This window comes from Monopterus albus, unplaced genomic scaffold (assembly GCF_001952655.1).
Source record: "Monopterus albus unplaced genomic scaffold, M_albus_1.0 scaffold51.1, whole genome shotgun sequence".
NCBI lineage: Eukaryota > Metazoa > Chordata > Actinopteri > Synbranchiformes > Synbranchidae > Monopterus > Monopterus albus.
The window spans coordinates 6,326,517-6,343,029 of NW_018127931.1; the positions used below are offsets into that span (position 1 = coordinate 6,326,517).

A 16,513-nucleotide genomic window follows, 5' to 3' on the forward strand; every position below is an offset into this window, starting at 1 on the left:
TCGCCCCCCCCCCCCCCGTGTAGCCTCCCGAAATGAACAGCGAGTGCATTTACTCCCTTCTGTTGAGCCTCTGTGTAGCCTCCCCAAATACAGCGGGTGCATTTAGCCCCCTCTGTGTAGCCTCCCCAAATGCAGTGTGTGTTTGTTTAGGCCCCTCAGTGTAGCCTCGCCAAATGCAGTGTGTGCATTTAGCCCCCTCTGTTGAGCCTCCACAAATGCAGTGTTTGCGTTTAACCCCCTCTGTGTAGCCTCCCCAAATGCAGTGTGTGTTTGTTTAGGCCCCTCAGTGTAGCCTCGCCCCTCTGTGTAGCCTTCCCAAATGCAGGGTGTGTATTTAGGCCCTTCTGTGTAGCCTCTCCAAATGCAGGGTGTGTATTTAGCCCCCTCTGTGTAGCCTCCCCAAATGCACAGTGTGTTTGTTTAGCCCTCTTTGTTGACCCTCCCCAAATGTATTGTGCATTTAGCCCCCTGTGTAGCCTCCCGAAATGTAGTGTGTGCATTTAGCCCCCTCGGTGTAGCCTCCCCAAATGCACAGTGTGTGCATTTAGTCCCCTCCCCAAATGCAGTGTATGCGTTTAGCCCCCTATGTGAATCCTCCCTAAATCCCCAAATGCACTGTGTGTATTTAGCCCCCTCTGTGTAGCCTCCCCAAATGCAGTGTTTACATTTAACCCCCTCTGTGTAGCCTTCCCAATTGCAGTGTGTGCATTTAGCCTCCTATGTGTAGCCTTCCCAAATGCACAGTGTGTGTATCTTGCCCCCTCTGTAGAGCAGGCCCAAATGCAGTGTGTGTCTAGAGCAGTCCAAAATGCAAATGTAAAATGGACAAGTAAAATTGAACAAGTATTTTTGCCCCCCTGTGGAGCAGTCCAAAACGCACACTGCATGCGCTTCACAGTTTTTTGGAGCAGGCCAAAATGCACATCATTATCTTACCAGGTAAATAAAGGACATGTAAAAATGAATGAGTATTTCCTTTATTGTTTGCCACTGTGTGAAAGTTTGTCCTGATGAAACAAACAGCAATATGTCCAAAATTATGTTAAACATAGGGTTAACAGAGTAATAAGAATCCGTCCTGTTGTGTGTCTCTCGGTCCCAAAGTCGCTTGCTACTCTGCTCTGTTGGACCTGAATATCCACATCAGTAAATCCATGATGTATATCACAGCAGGCCTTTTCCGGCACTGTGAATGACAACAACCAGTCCGTGAGGCTCCTCATAGTGGAGTTGTACAAATGTATGCAGAAAATCCAAGACAGACTGCAACGTCTGCTGTAGCACAGCTCTGATGTTTCCACTGTTTCCATGCATCCTAGAAATACACTGTAGACAGAATGATTTGGTAAAACGTGCTGAAGTCAACAACAGGGCTTTGGGGGAAGTTTCAGATATCATCTGTAATCAGAGTCGATCCCTAGCAGAGAGGATCTGGCTGTAGCATGAAGGAGCAGTTGTTTATAAAGAGTGAAGAGAACCCGCCCACAGCAAAAGTCTGATTTCCTGCCTCTGCTCATGTGCAAAATGCGCACTGTGAGTGGAGCAGGCCAAAATCTCTAACCTGCTCTCCAGAGGTGGGAGGTATACAATTCAAGATATTTTAAAAGATATGTTCTAATTTACATTCTTAAATGTACAAATGGCTCAAATTACAGATTTCTTATTAGATTTAAATTTTGTTTTTTTCATCATTTGCACACATAGCAGAGACATTTTAGAAACTTTCCGAGATCTTTCCTGTGTTTTTCGCTCTTATCCAACTATGTTGAGGCTGCTGAATTCCTTTTATTTAGCATGTTTTGAGTAATGGGGATAAAGTCCTAAATACCACTATTAAAACTGCCCATCAAGGTCCTTGCCTAGTAGAAACCCCAATTCCAATGAAGTTGGGACATTGTGTAAAATGTTAATAAAAGCAGAATACAATGACTTGAAAATCCTTTTTGACCCACATTTAACTGAATACACCACAAAGACACTTTTTAATTTTTTGTGAACTTTTTATGAAAGCAGTGTGCTCTTGTGAATTCCTATTACTGACTGCTGAATGTAGAACTTTTTGTCTCATCTGTGGGATTTAGTTGTTTTTGACTGAGGGTCATTCATACAGGAGCTAAATTAAGCCTTCCCACAGCCTGGTCACAAAAATCACCATTATTTGCACAGTATGTGCGGTAGATTCAATTTTAAATAGCTAATATAGCTGTATACTCATCTCTATCGTGTTGAAGATGATGCTCTACTACTTTAATGACTCTGTGCAGGCTGTTAGGTTTGCATCATGCTGAAGGGGGCGCTATGTAACAGGCACACGGAAGCTCAGTGCTCCTGGCCATAATTGGAGATGTGCACGTCCCGTTCAGTCTAGTCGTACATGTATACATACAGGCAGAGCCTGCTGGTCAACAGGAGTCCAGCTCCAGCTGATGAGACGTATTATTGCTAAGTGCACAGTACTGGCAGCCAACGTCGCTTTCCTGTTGCTGCTTTTTTCTGGTATGTCAGTGTCTTTTACCTCATGAAGTAGCCTTAGCTAATTTATGGGTATCACAGTTAGCATAACGGTGTCATGGGGCGAATTATTAGCGTCGTTTCTAGAGTTCTCTGTATGATTAGGAACAATTCAGACCCATTTAGATGAGTTCAGAACAACGACGTGCATTTCAGTAAGGAATGTAGTCTGTCAGGAATGGATGGTTGTTTTAGTCTGTAGCGTGCTAAGAGTGCAGTGTGCTAGCTTACACCGCCACATAGCGCAGTGTTGCACAATGTAATACAACTGTGTGATAGGCTGTATTTCCCTGACTAAACTAGACCAGTGCTGGAATGGCTCCCTGTGTAACAGGATAGCAACACTCCCTGTGTTTCAATATGGCGAATTGGTGCTTCGGGTTATAGTAACCAAACAGCTGAGAGTTCAGAAAATTAAGACCGCAGTATTTTGTAATCTGTTGTTTTCTAGCCCACACCTGGTAGGCTAATCCATGCGCAGCGATGACGTCAGTAAACACATTTTGATGTATTTATCTATCTACAGTGCTCAGCATAAATGAGTACACCCCATCAGATTTGTCAGAAAACCTTTACTTTACTTTCAGAATCAACATTTTCTGTGGGACACTATATACTACAAAATACTCCCACAAATGCTGACCAGTTATTGCAGCCAAGATTTGTTAATGTGCACAAGCATTTTCCTTACAAATTCATTCAAGACCATGCTGCAAAAATGAATATACCCCAATGAAAGTCTTGGGAGCAAAGCTAAATATTAGACAACAAAATCCTTATGAACAAGAATTCAACTACAGGTGAGTCTAATTATTCATTAAACAGGTGTCTAGCAGACAGTTGATTATAAAATGACATGACAAAGAAAACCCCCTCCTATTTCATGCTGTCAGCAATGGCACCACATGGAAGAGAAATGTCACAAGACCTGAGAAGGAAAATAATTTCTTTACACAAGAAAGGTGAAGTCTAAAAGAAGATCAGCAAAGCTTTACTTATCAGTCAGAATACTGCAGCAAAAGTGACACAGAATTTAACAGAGATGGAACTGCAACCATCTCACAGAGATGTCCAGGCTGTCCACGGACGTTAACACCTCAACAGGAGCATTTTCTGATGAGGGGTTGAAGAAAATTGCCATTCAAGTTCACTGCAGTTAGCTAAAAAAGTAGAAAGCCAAACAGGGGTCATTGTTTCCTGTAACACAGTACGCTGTGCACTGCAGAGGAATGGCATGCATGGGTGTCGTCCACAAAGGAAGCCTCTCCTAAAACACATGAACAAACAAGCCTGCCAGGGCCCCTGCTGAAAAAGAGGAAGACTACTGGGACTCTGTACTCTGGAGTGATGAGACCAAGATAAATGTTTTTGGAACCGATGGCTTCAAAACTATGGCGTCGCAAAGGTGAGGAGTACAAAGAAAAATGCATGGTACCTTCAGTGAAACATGGTGGTGGCAGTGTCCTTCTGTGGGGCTGCATGAGTGCTGCTGGTGTCCGGGAGCTGCATTTCATTGATGTTCCCGTGAATTCACAGATGTACTGCTCTATATTGAAAGAGAAGATGCTACCCTCACTCCATGCCATTGGTCATCATATGCTTTTCCAACATGACAATGATCTAAAACGCACATCTAAGGCCGCTGTTACAGTTCTGAAGAAGAACAGGGTGAAAGTGATTCAGCGGCCAAGTATGTCTCCTGATCTGAACCCAATCGAACACCTATGGGCAATTCTGAAGAGACCAGTTGAGCATCACTCTCCATCCAGCATCCAGGCTCTAAAAGAGGTCGTTCTTGAAGAATGGAAAAAGATAGAGGTTTCCAACTTGTTCAGTCCATGCCTAGAGGGCTTGGTGCTGTCCTTGCAAATCATGAAGGTCATACAAAATACTAGATGTAGTAGTTTTTTGTTGTGGGGTGTATTCATTTTTGCAGCAACTAATTTGAGTAAAACTGAAGCTTTTGTAATCCAAATTATATTAACCTTACTTTCATGAAATGAGCTAAACAAATGTTCTATACAATGCAGGGTGAGAGGAGTCCTTGAGAATGCATGTCACATTTTGTTACTATATTGAAACTTCATATTTGAGTTGTTGGATACTGTTTAAGTTATGTATTATATATAATAATATATGTTTAGGATAGAAAGATAAAAACATGCAGGGCTGACACTGATATGACGTAAGTAAACGGCTACAGTTAATACAGTTGATCATGGGTATGTTAGATTTACAGTATGCATGCAAATGATCAAGCACTGACAGTAGTTAATGGTACTGGTGGCAAAGAAGCAGTGGAGGGCCCCCAAATCAAATTTTGCTTAGGGCCCCATAAAGACTTTTGCTGACCCTGCCTGAAACAAGGCTTCTAAAGCACTGAATGATTATGAAGCAACTGTGCTGAAAATGGTTGTTTCCAAGTAAGGGGTGTACTCATTTATGCTGAGCACTCTATTAATCTATCGATGTGGCTGTGCGGAGCAAATTGTGTGGCGGGCTGGCTGGTTGTAGGCCTGTACATCAAAATGACACTAGTCAGTTAACGCACAGTAGTGTTACAGTGAGTTGGTCCTTGAATTACCTGTATGTACACATTTCAGTAATGATTAGGCTACAGCCCCTGCAGAGGGGCTAACATTTCAAGTCTTTATTTTACATATGGAGCTTACTATTGAATGTGACATCTAACATGAAAAAGTCAGGAATTCTCACATTGTTGAATTGTAATTCAATTTTATTTTTATAGCACGAAGTCACAACAAAAGTCATCTTTTACAGTCATACTTTACAGAGTAAGGTCTAGACCTTACTCATTATTTATAAAGGAAAACCCAACAAATTTCCCTTGAACAAGCACTTGGCAACAGTGGGGAGGAAAAACTTCCTTTAATGGAAGAAACCTCCAACAGACCCCGGCTCTTGGTGGGCGGCCTTCTGCCTCCACTGGTTGGGGTGAGTGAATAGAGGAGAGAGAGAAAAGAAAAGCAACAAGAAACGAAAGCAAACAAACAATGGGCCGGTTGATGTGGCCGGTGACAGCTCATCAGAAATGTAGAGTTCCAGGGCAACCTGCAGAAAGGTACAGGGAGAGAGAGAGGACACAGTAAGTTAGTGACATGTCATGTCAGAAGTTTACATACACTTAGGGTGAAGTCATTCAAAGTGATTTATTTATTTATTTATTTATTTATTTTTAAACCACTCAACAGACATCATGTTAAACTCATTTTGGCAAGTTGGTTAGGACATGTACTTCATGTAAATAGTACAAAGATAAATATACAGTATCTGCATATGAACAGTGTGCGAATGAATAACAGCAGTATTCTGAGTATGTGCAAATTCACAGAACACTTCAGTGTTGCAGGTAACAAAAATGTATTGCATTAGTCCTGGGAGGAGAGATGAGAAGGGGTGAGGTGTGTGTAGTGTTGTAGGGGAAGGCAGGGGCAGTCAACAAGGGACAGAGTTCTGTAAGGAAACAGCTGTGGGGACGAAGCTGTTCCTGAGTCTACTGGTTTTGGTCTGGAGGCTCCTGAAGCACCTCCCAGAGGGCAGGAGGTCAAACAGTTTGATAGCAGGGTGAGAGGAGTCCTTGAGAATGCATGTCACATTTTGTTACTATATTGAAACTTCATATTTGAGTTGTTGGATACTGTTTAAGTTATGTATTATATATAATAATATATGTTTAGGATAGAAAGATAAAAACATGCAGGGCTGACACTGATATGACGTAAGTAAACGGCTACAGTTAATACAGTTGATCATGGGTATGTTAGATTTACAGTATGCATGCAAATGATCAAGCACTGACAGTAGTTAATGGTACTGGTGGCAAAGAAGCAGTGGAGGGCCCCCAAATCAAATTTTGCTTAGGGCCCCATAAAGACTTTTGCTGACCCTGCCTGAAACAAGGCTTCTAAAGCACTGAATGATTATGAAGCAACTGTGCTGAAAATGGTTGTTTCCAAGTATTTGACACAGTCAAAAATAGTGACATCTGTTGGTCAGACCCTTGATACTGCATTTGTATGGGTGACCCAAATATGTGGCCATAATGAAACATTTGGAATGTAAGTGGTCTGGATACTTTTATTATTGTTATTTAGCTCAATAAAGCATGCACTATGAAAATCCATCACCATTATAGACACTAAAGTATGTTTTTAAGGGTGCATTAACTAACATTTTACACAGTCTGGTAAATCAGGTGAAAATGGGATAGGATGTGGTACCTCTCTGCTGTCCCACCTCCCTCCATGGCAGTCTATTTCCCACAGCATCTCTGTGGTGCCTCTGTTCCAGCGTCTCTATCCTGTGTTTTCAAAATACCTTTCATAAATTAGGCCCAGCTGCCACCTAGCAAAGGTAATAGAAGTGTTTTTCAACTGCAAGTAGTCATTTCAAGGGTACAGGGAGAGAGAGAGGACACAGTAAGTTAGTGACATGTCATGTCAGAAGTTTACATACACTTAGGGTGAAGTCATTCAACCAGCCATGGAGGAGCTCTTGTCTGCTATAAATCTGAAAATATACCCAAAACAGAGCAAAAACCAGGGTTAAAATTGGTTTGGCTTTTTGAGGTGGAGAGTGTTAAAAGCAGTGAAAAAACTCACCAAAGATGAATATACAGTATCTGCATATGAACAGTGTGCGAATGAATAACAGCAGTATTCTGAGTATGTGCAAATTCACAGAACACTTCAGTGTTGGTGGCATTATTCCTTCTGGATGCATTAGGATCTAAAGCTAATGCTATTGTTTTGGTAACATTAGTAACCTAGCATTGAGTAATTCTAACTGCATTAGTCCTGGGAGGAGAGATGAGAAGGGGTGAGGTGTGTGTAGTGTTGTAGGGGAAGGCAGGGGCAGTCAACAAGGGACAGAGTTCTGTAAGGAAGTTTGTTTTGTTTTTCTTTTCACATTAGCCGTAACCAGCGCATTCTACTGAACTGATGCTAGTTTTGGGGGGAGCCTTTTTTGTGCTGTTTGGCCTAACAAGGCATCCATAGTTTACATTGTTGCTAGGAGAAAGGACGTGATGAAAGGGGCAAAGAGCAGTTAGGACCGGTCTATAGTGTCAGTATGTTTGGAGTCTGAATCACATTTATTTGCTTGCAGTGTAGATATCCTCTTAGCTGTTAAAGATATATAGTAACTATACTGTACGTAGTATATACACAAACAGCTATACTGTACAGTATAGACTGTTTTAGGCTCACACTAGTTATTTCCTTTCACATAGGTATTGTATAGACATGTACAGCAGTCAGCTGGCTGTTAGCTGAAGTCTCTGTGTTGTGTTCATTTGCAATTTTCATCTAACCTTGGGCATTATGAAGGGTTTTTGGGGTTGGCTCGATGCGTCAGGGTTTTTTGAGAAAGTGTTGGGTACAGCAGTCACATTCTTTGATACAATGCTGTTTGGTCGCACACTGCTGAACACTGTGCCATACAAGGCCATCTTTGTCGAGCTGTTTCTCACAAAGCATCTCATAGAATTGTCTCTGGCCGGCTGTGAATCTGACATACTATTTATATGTGTTCTATGTTGAATTGTTGTGCCTCTCTGCTGCCACAATGTTTTGATCCAGAGAAATGAAATATAGTCCATCCTTCATCTGGTAATGAGGTAATGATCAGATTGTTCACAGGGACTAAAAACATTAATTTAACTGGCATAGATAGGGTTGTTTGTTGGTCATTACTCAGAACATAGACTGTAGATCTGTCAGACATGCCTTTAAATCCTTCACACCCACAAGCCTCATCTTTTCTATTTAAAACTTCCTCTAAGATTTAACCAGAAGAAACCTTCTTTAGTGCTTTTCCACTTAACATCTGTCCATTAGTATGCTCTGCTGTGAGGTCTGCCTTTTATTGTTTGGCCAAAGTGAATTAATCACTGGCTGTAGAGACCTCTGTGCCACCACCAGTGTTTTTGTTTTGTTTTGTTTTGTTTTTTGACAAGTTTTAATAAATTTGAATTTTCATGGTGTAAAGCATTTTGCCTTCTGCCCACACAAGTACACAATGAATGATCAGGTTCTTTGCACCTTTGTTTGAAATACATTCAAACCTTCACTGTCTCCATCACTGGTTGATGTGCACACGGCATAAGAAAGCCCATCTGGCACAAAATCAAATGATGTTCAAGTAACACAGTGTTACTTGGATAAGTAACTGTTGCCACTTTGGAAATTCTAATCCCTTATACCTTGTTACTGTAACGCTTTAATAAGTAAAATGTTACTGCCCAGCACAAAGGTGGGACAGAACTGAATAACCCAGCTGCTGTGCTTTTTTCCTCTCTCTCTCTCTCTCTCTCTAGTGTGACTGTGTCTCATGGCTGTCATCCTCAGAGGTGGGCTCTCTGTGGCCCTGCATCATGCCTTTGGGCAAGGCAGCAGCTCAGTGTGCCGCCCTGTACTGCCTTTTGCTCTTCTAGGTAGAGTAATCTGTTAGCTTTGGTATGTGGACTCCCCTGCTAATTCATGCTGTTAGATACATAAAGTCAAGCCAAGCTACAATGAGAAGCATCTTCAGAGCTGCAGAGCTCAATGACTTTTAATGTTTCACTGTCTTTTGTGCTCTGTGCCTCTAGTAGCAGTGTCAGCACTGTCAGGAGCTTCACAACATACAGAATGTTCCTATATCCAAACAGTCATTTACCAGCCTAAGATCACTATATACACAGTATATATGTTGCCAAGCACACTGGTGATGGACTCTGGAGCAGTGGAATGTGTTGTTGGATGAATCATGCTTCACTATCAGGCGGTCTTGTGGACAAGTCCCTGTTTGGCAGATATCTGGAAAATGCTGCATAGTTTCAGTTATAGAGTTTGGTGGATGAGGAATAGTGGACCAGGTCTGTTTGTGCTGGTGTGTGGTTTGGGATAAATTTGTCAAAGTGACAGTGACACAAAGCACTAATGTTACACAGAGCTAGAATTACTCAAATTAAAGCAGCTCAGTGATATTTATTCAATGCAGAGGTAAAACTATGACCATGCTAGGTCACTAATGTTACCAAAATACACACATTAGCTTTAGATGCTAACAGATCCAGAAGGAAGAACACCATATCGGAATCAAATCAGTCCTTTGGCTGCTTTTAATGCCCTTCATCTCCAAAGGCCAAACTGATGTTAACTAAAAAGGATTAAATTGGAGAAAGTGGTTTTTATTTTCTGAGTACAAGTTTACTTTTATTTAATTTTGAGAGATTTACATGTAAATAATTACAGGTAGAATTTTGGCCATCAGCTGTTCCTAGTCATAAACTACACTGGTAAGGAAAGAAGGAATACTCACCCGTGGAGGATAAGGCATTAATGTATTTTTTTTTCTTTGTGTGTCCATGTTCTTCGTACCTGTTAACCAGTGTTCTTCAAACTGTCTCAAACAGGTCCTGATGACCAGCACGTCTATACCTCATCTCTAGTGCTGTTCAGTATCTTGACCTGTGCTGTCATGTGTTGTTTCTCCCTCTGTCTCCTCCTCTTCCTCCAGCCTAGTCGTTGGTGTAGCCCTTCTGAGGGGTGTTTGGTTCTAGTGGTTGGTGGATTACCTCTCTCCAGCAGCCATGTCGGGCTTCAATCTGCTGCATCTAATAACCAAGAGTCAGCCTGTAGCTCTGAGGTCCTGCAGTCTTCCCTCAGGTCCACTGACTGGATGCTGTGTGCCTGCTGTGCTCTGCCTCTCTAAAGCCTTAACATCTGGCTGGTGTGTCAGCATGTCTTTACTGTCCCAGTCTGCGTGTGTTCAGAATGATGTGAGCTGCTTTCAGTTATTGACATTTGATTTGAAACAGCAGTCAGTTTTGATTGTGTTTTTTTGCTTGGACCAATGCTTAAGAGCTCCCAGACTGGACCAAATCTGAACAGGGCTGCTTATTGGATCTGTGTTTTGTCTTTGTAGTACTCTGTATCAAATACTTTATAGGGACAATAATTATATTGTTTACTCATTCTTTGGTCAGAAGTTACTGTGTGTGTATATTATATATGCATACATACACTTATGCTGTTTGCGTTTTCTTTATACATTTAATGTCATAATTCAATGAAAAATATCTTTAAAGTCAGTTACTTAGCCTCTTGTGTTTCATAACTGAATGCATTATTTTCATTGCGACATGAATTTTCTATGCCATATTCAAATCAAATTGCAGCAAAGCTGTGTATAGCATTTTAGCGATGTAGACCTGCCAATACTAACTGCAAAGTGCCGTTACTAAATTCCATGAAGCAGTGCAAGGGAGCTTTTTCTTTTTTGAGATGGAGATGCTATGGAAGAATGGTTCAGTGGTTAGGTTAGCAGCACTGCCAAGACAGCCATGACAGACACCCATTCACATTAAAGCAGTATGTTGCAGGCTAACCGGCAGCATGGACACTGACTGTACCTTTAATTATATTTGTGAATAGCTGACTGTAGTTTTAAGGGATGCATTGTGCTGCAGGATGTTGTAAAAACATCTTGGGCTCTTGTTGGCTGATTTCTTATGTTGACAACTAAGTAGAAAGTCTAGGTTTACTGTATGTCTAATTTTAAGAGTAATTTCCTTAAAGTTGTGACCAAGCAGTTGGTCATTTTGGCAGAGAAGCTGCATTTCCACCTTCAAAAAGAAATGGCATCCCTGCATGTCTACATAAAAACAGGGTGTGTTGCTGCCCTGTGCTATACAACACAAACATGCTATATACCACTTTATTTTCTATCTTGTTGTTTGGTTTTTATGTGGCTAGAAAATTGGTCACAATGAAAATTCATTCAGCTATTAAAAGCAAGAGACAGAATAATAGCCCTTTTAACACGTTTTTATTTAATTATGATACAAACACAGTGTATTGTATTTCACTTTTTCTTTTAGTTTTTTATTTAGGGATTTTAAATTCATTCCATAATTATAACAGTTCATACTCGTATATTATGAGCTCTAGCAAAATCAAGGCCATGTTTATAAGTCTCTTAATCCACATCCCACACAAGGTTATTTAGTTAAAATTTTCCAGCAAATTAACATCTGGTTTTGAACACGATGTTCTATAGCTGGGCAGTTGAAGATCCAGTTGATTACCTGCATGCGTTTAAGCAAAGCCACTGTGGTCTTGGATTCTTTACTACATTTTGGTTTGATCCAGCTTTTGTTATTTAGAATGCATTACAAAACTACTTCCTCAAATGTCATTCAACAAGCTGGCAGAGACACAATCCTGACATGCTGGCATCTTATCAATTTGTTTGGCTAACACATTAGTCAGCAGTTGCCTAGAAACACCCAGCACACAGAGCAACAGTAGTGATCATTATGTAGTTATGCTTTGTGGCACCTGAGCCCAGTAAATCACTCTGTGTTCTGGAACATGCAGTTAATAAAAAGCCCCTTTCTGGGTTTTTGGCAGTAATCCAGATACAGTATGTTGGTACCTTTTGGGGCGGGTCCCCGTTATAGCAAAAACTCTTTGTGGTATTCGTACCAAAACCCAGGTAGCATACTGGCACCACCTTTTACATTTTCAAACCACACCAAGCTCTAAAACTGGCACAAGAATGACTGAGGCTACTGTTTGTAATCAGAGCTGATGTTTCTATTTGGATGTGTGTGATTTTACTGAGATAAAAAAAGGTTAGGCTATATATATTGAAGACTTAAAGAGACTACAAGTACAGGGTGGAATTTTCAAATTTTAATGCCATATTTTTCATCCTTGAGTTCCCACAAACATAGTATATTGTTAACAAAAGGCTTTTTGTACCACCTTTGTTTACATTAGCATACACTCTCTTTCAATTGGCTGATAGGTTAATGACATCACTCTTGATTTGCTGGTCTAAGATATGCACATTAGTAACATTGGTACCATTAGTGGTCACAGTATCTGCAGGGTACATTTAAAATGGTCCATATCTCCTTTGAGTTCAGCATCTGGTGAGTTTGTAGCTCTACTCACATGCTGCTATCACACAGCTGAAATTTTGAACACTAGCAGAATATTCACGATGCACTGCTTGGCTTCCTTGCAGCTTGCACTGAGTGGTTTTGGTTTTGTTTCATAAATTTACACTTAATGTTAAAGATTTTGTTGCAAGTTACCTTTGTGTTTTGCTTTTAACTGAACAGATGTATTGTTTAATGCATTATTCTTACACAGCTATTTGTATGATGAAGCAGTGATGATTCTCCCAGGTCTGAGAAGAAAAACAATAGTGAGAGCAGGAAGTTCAGAAATTGGTATTGGAATTTGTTTTAAGATTGAATTATCACATTTTAAAAAATATTCAAAACCACTTTATGACACCATTTTCAGTTGATATATACACAGAGTAGAATAAACATATGGTCATTTAATGTTTTGTATTCTCAAACAAAAATAACTGCTAGCGTGCCACCATCCTGAAGGGTAGTAAAATCATAAAAATCTCATAAAATCTTAATACTGCAAGCTATTGTTTGGCCTACTTCCTATTGTTTACAGTATATTTTGAGTTTCAACATGATGTCAGGTCAGGGGGAGTCTACATTTCTAAAATAATTGCTGGACATAGGGGGTAGTGTAATGGTGACATAGCTTTTGGTTTCTTTCTGTGGCCATTGGAAGATCTGCATAGTCAATATGTTATGTACTCTCTGCCTCCCCCCTCAGGAGCATGTCACACAAAGAAGACATGGCCAGTGAGCTTCTCTCAGGAGGAGCTGAGGAAACGCCTCACACCGTCACAGTACCACGTTACCCAGGAGAGAGGAACTGAGAGGTAGGAGGAGCCATGGAACCACTTGCTGACTGGAGCTTCTGAAGCTCTTGTATATATTTATGTTGACCACCATATATTGGCAACTTAGCAGTTACTCTTTTATCATGTCATTCATTTGACTGATACAGCTGTTTTCCACAGTGCGTTCACAGGCGAGTTCACACATCATAAAGATCAGGGCACCTACGCTTGTGTTGTCTGTGGGGCCCCGCTCTTCACGTAAGAACTACATTGTTTTATTTGTGCCTAACTCCCTGGTGTGTCTTGGAGTATGAGAGTGTCTGAGTGACAGCGTAAGCTTAAAGAGCTTAATAAAGGTGTAGGCATATTTTCCTAGAGGATCAGCTCATTTTACATCAAGGTTAAATGACTTTATCCTGAATTGGAAAAAACGCATTTTACCACATTGGCAGTCATAAGACTCTACTATAATATAAAAGAATAATGTTAGAAAGAGGAGCCAGTATACTTGAAATCATGATATCACTTTTATTTCTCATTGACATTTTTGTTTTTGTCTTCTTTTTTTTCTTTTTTTTTAGCTCTAACACTAAATTCGACTCAGGGTCGGGTAAGTTGAATTATCTAGTCTCCATGGTTTCTGACATGCAGCACAGCACACTTTTCCTCTCTGTCTTTAGAAGCTGGGTCTATTTTTGCCAGAGCTGACATCTTTTTTTTTTGAATGTAGAGAATGTACAGTAAATGCTAATCAATGACTTTCTTTATGTACATACAGAAAAACTACAAGTTCATATTACTTTCTCCAGAGTCTGTGAAGCGGGAGAATGCTAGGCTTTCCCTTCTCACAATAATTAATTAATTGTCATAAAAATTGTCTAATTCTAACAAATTTGGTCTCACTGGTGAGGATTAAAGGGATCGTCAATATCAGTGTCATATATAATGTAACATAACTTATCTAGGGCCCCAGCAGTCTTGTACTGGTGCATTTATGCATCATCTCCAGCCCTGTCTATGTACATGGTTGTAATTATTTCACATTTGTAAACAGGTTTAATATTTTATCCAGAGCTAACAGCAGCCCACATCAAACTCATACTGTCTGATGATTTATCACTGGTCTCTGCATGTCACTTCATCACGTCATGCTGTTATGTGTTCAGGCTGGCCGTCCTTCTTCGACTTGGTGAAGGAGGACTCTATAACTCTGTCTGATGATTTCTCCTTTGGGATGCACAGAGTGGAGACCACCTGCAGCCAGGTACACTATAATCCTCTGCATTACTCCTTTATCACAATGTAACTGTGCCACCTGCAGCCAGGTACACTATAATCCACTGCATTACTCCTTTATCACAGCATTTCACAGATGAATAAAAAAAATAAAGAACAGTTAAAGGCAAAATGACATTTAACTGTATTTGAAACTGAAATAAAGATGAATTAAAATAAACCTAATCAGACAGTTTGACCTTGTTGCTGTATCTAAATATTTTTAATAGCACAGATTTCCTTTGTGTTTCAGTGTGGCGCTCATCTGGGTCACCTGTTCAATGATGGACCAAGACCCACGGGAAAACGCTACTGTGTTAACTCGGCCTCACTGGCTTTCCAGCCCAAAGACGACCCCGCCTCCAGGTCCACAGTCGAGGATGTAGCTGCCAGCAGCTCCGTGAGCGACGGGAAGACAGAACTCTGAAAGACAGACTCAGGAACCACAGCCGACTGACCACTGTGTAGGGAGAGTCAGTCACACACATATAATAGTTGATTCACAGTGTAAAGATAAAGTAGGTGATTATATTGCTCAGGTGCTCAAGCCTCAGACACGAACCAGATACTCTTTGATGTATACTTTACCACAAGGAAAGTGCATGCTTTGAAAACAGCCACCATGTAGCCAAAGCCAAAAGATGTACTCCATCAGCTGGTTGCCTTATAAAGAGACCTCTCATTATTAAATCAGCCTGGTTGTTACTCTCAGATTTTCCTCTGTATTGAGTATTAGTCATGATAACATATTTGTAGAGATCTGGAAAAAGGGAGCAGGAAGGGGGTGTGGTATGTGATTCCAGAGAACTACTCTGTGATTACATTAAGGTGCTTGGGTTTCTTGCTGTTCTTACATTTCCCACCTGTCTCCAAGAGATGGCAATGAATAAAATGTTATGACCGCCCGTGGGCATGGCTCTGATAAAGAAAGGAACATTTTCTCTTAACTCCCTTTAATTTCCTAGTGGCATTTGGTCTGCTCATTTAAACATGGATGGGTGTAGTGTTGTAGACAAACACAATTTGTATGTGTCTTTATATAGCTGCGAGGACACATTCCCCAGAAAGTTCTGTAACCAGAAGTATTCAGACACCTTTCACTTTCCCCACACCACACTATTCTGTAGATTTCATTTTAAATGGATAAAATTGCCATTTTGCCCAATAATCTGCATACAGTTTGAATGTAAGAACCCATAATGAAAAAAATGAAAACCACTGCAGGCACAGGCATTAAATTCTCCTTCATAATAGTCAGTGTTCAGTTTTAATGTTCAGTTTTTGTTTTTTCAGAGGTGTTGATTCAACCACATGATAATTTAGGAGAAAGCTGCTGTTTGTAGTGCTGTTGAAATGTACTGCATTATACAGAGAGGTGTTTCTACTATTCATCTAGCTCACTTCAATACTTATGAAGTGACATTTGATACTGAGATGTAATGATATTGCCTATGCAAGTGCTCCTGTCAGCAGTCAGAGCATACTGTGACGGATGTACTGTGGCCATTAGGTCACTTTCTATACTTGTTCCTTCTTTTGTCCTTGACATTAGGATTTTTTGGTTGTTGTTTTCAGATTTTGTGCACAGCTTTCATTAGAACTGTTAGAGTAAATAAAATATTTAGAAACACTACATCTTTCTTGTTCCATTTTTTGAAGTGTATATACAACAAAATGGGATTTGTTGTTTTTTTTTTCTCTATTATAATAATAATAATAGTAATAGTAGTAAGGTCTAGACCTTACTTTGTAAAGTGTCCCGAGATGGCTTTTGTTGTGATTTGGTGCTATATAAATCAAACTAAAAATAATCTCAACTCAAGTGGTACTTTTTAGTTTTGGGGTTTTCCATCCCATTGCCTTCAGTGAAAGGAAATGAACTGGGAAATCATGTGACCTAAGCATGTAGCCAGAGGGTCAGACAGTTTTCAGGGAGGAACACAAATTCTTCACAAGAATTTGGTGAGATTATTGGGTCTGTTTTTATCTGTGATATCTT

General features: G+C 40.3%; 1 protein-coding gene across 7 annotated transcripts in view; it reads left to right on the forward strand.

Annotated features, from left to right (window-relative positions):
• The window catches only part of msrb3 (methionine sulfoxide reductase B3), an 18,574-nt gene extending 2,427 nt beyond the window's left edge, over window positions 1-16,147 (forward strand). Inside the window, exons 1-7 of one of the 7 annotated variants that reach the window (XM_020601342.1) lie at window positions 2,407-2,496; window positions 10,033-10,181; window positions 13,170-13,278; window positions 13,420-13,497; window positions 13,821-13,849; window positions 14,406-14,503; window positions 14,768-16,147. In XM_020601342.1, coding sequence (XP_020456998.1) covers window positions 10,106-10,181; window positions 13,170-13,278; window positions 13,420-13,497; window positions 13,821-13,849; window positions 14,406-14,503; window positions 14,768-14,941 — 564 coding nt within the window. In that variant the 5' untranslated portion in view covers window positions 2,407-2,496; window positions 10,033-10,105 and the 3' untranslated portion in view covers window positions 14,942-16,147. The other 6 variants (XM_020601341.1, XM_020601343.1, XM_020601345.1 and 3 more) reach the window with 6 other exon arrangements.
• The last annotated feature ends 366 nt before the right edge of the window (window positions 16,148-16,513 follow it).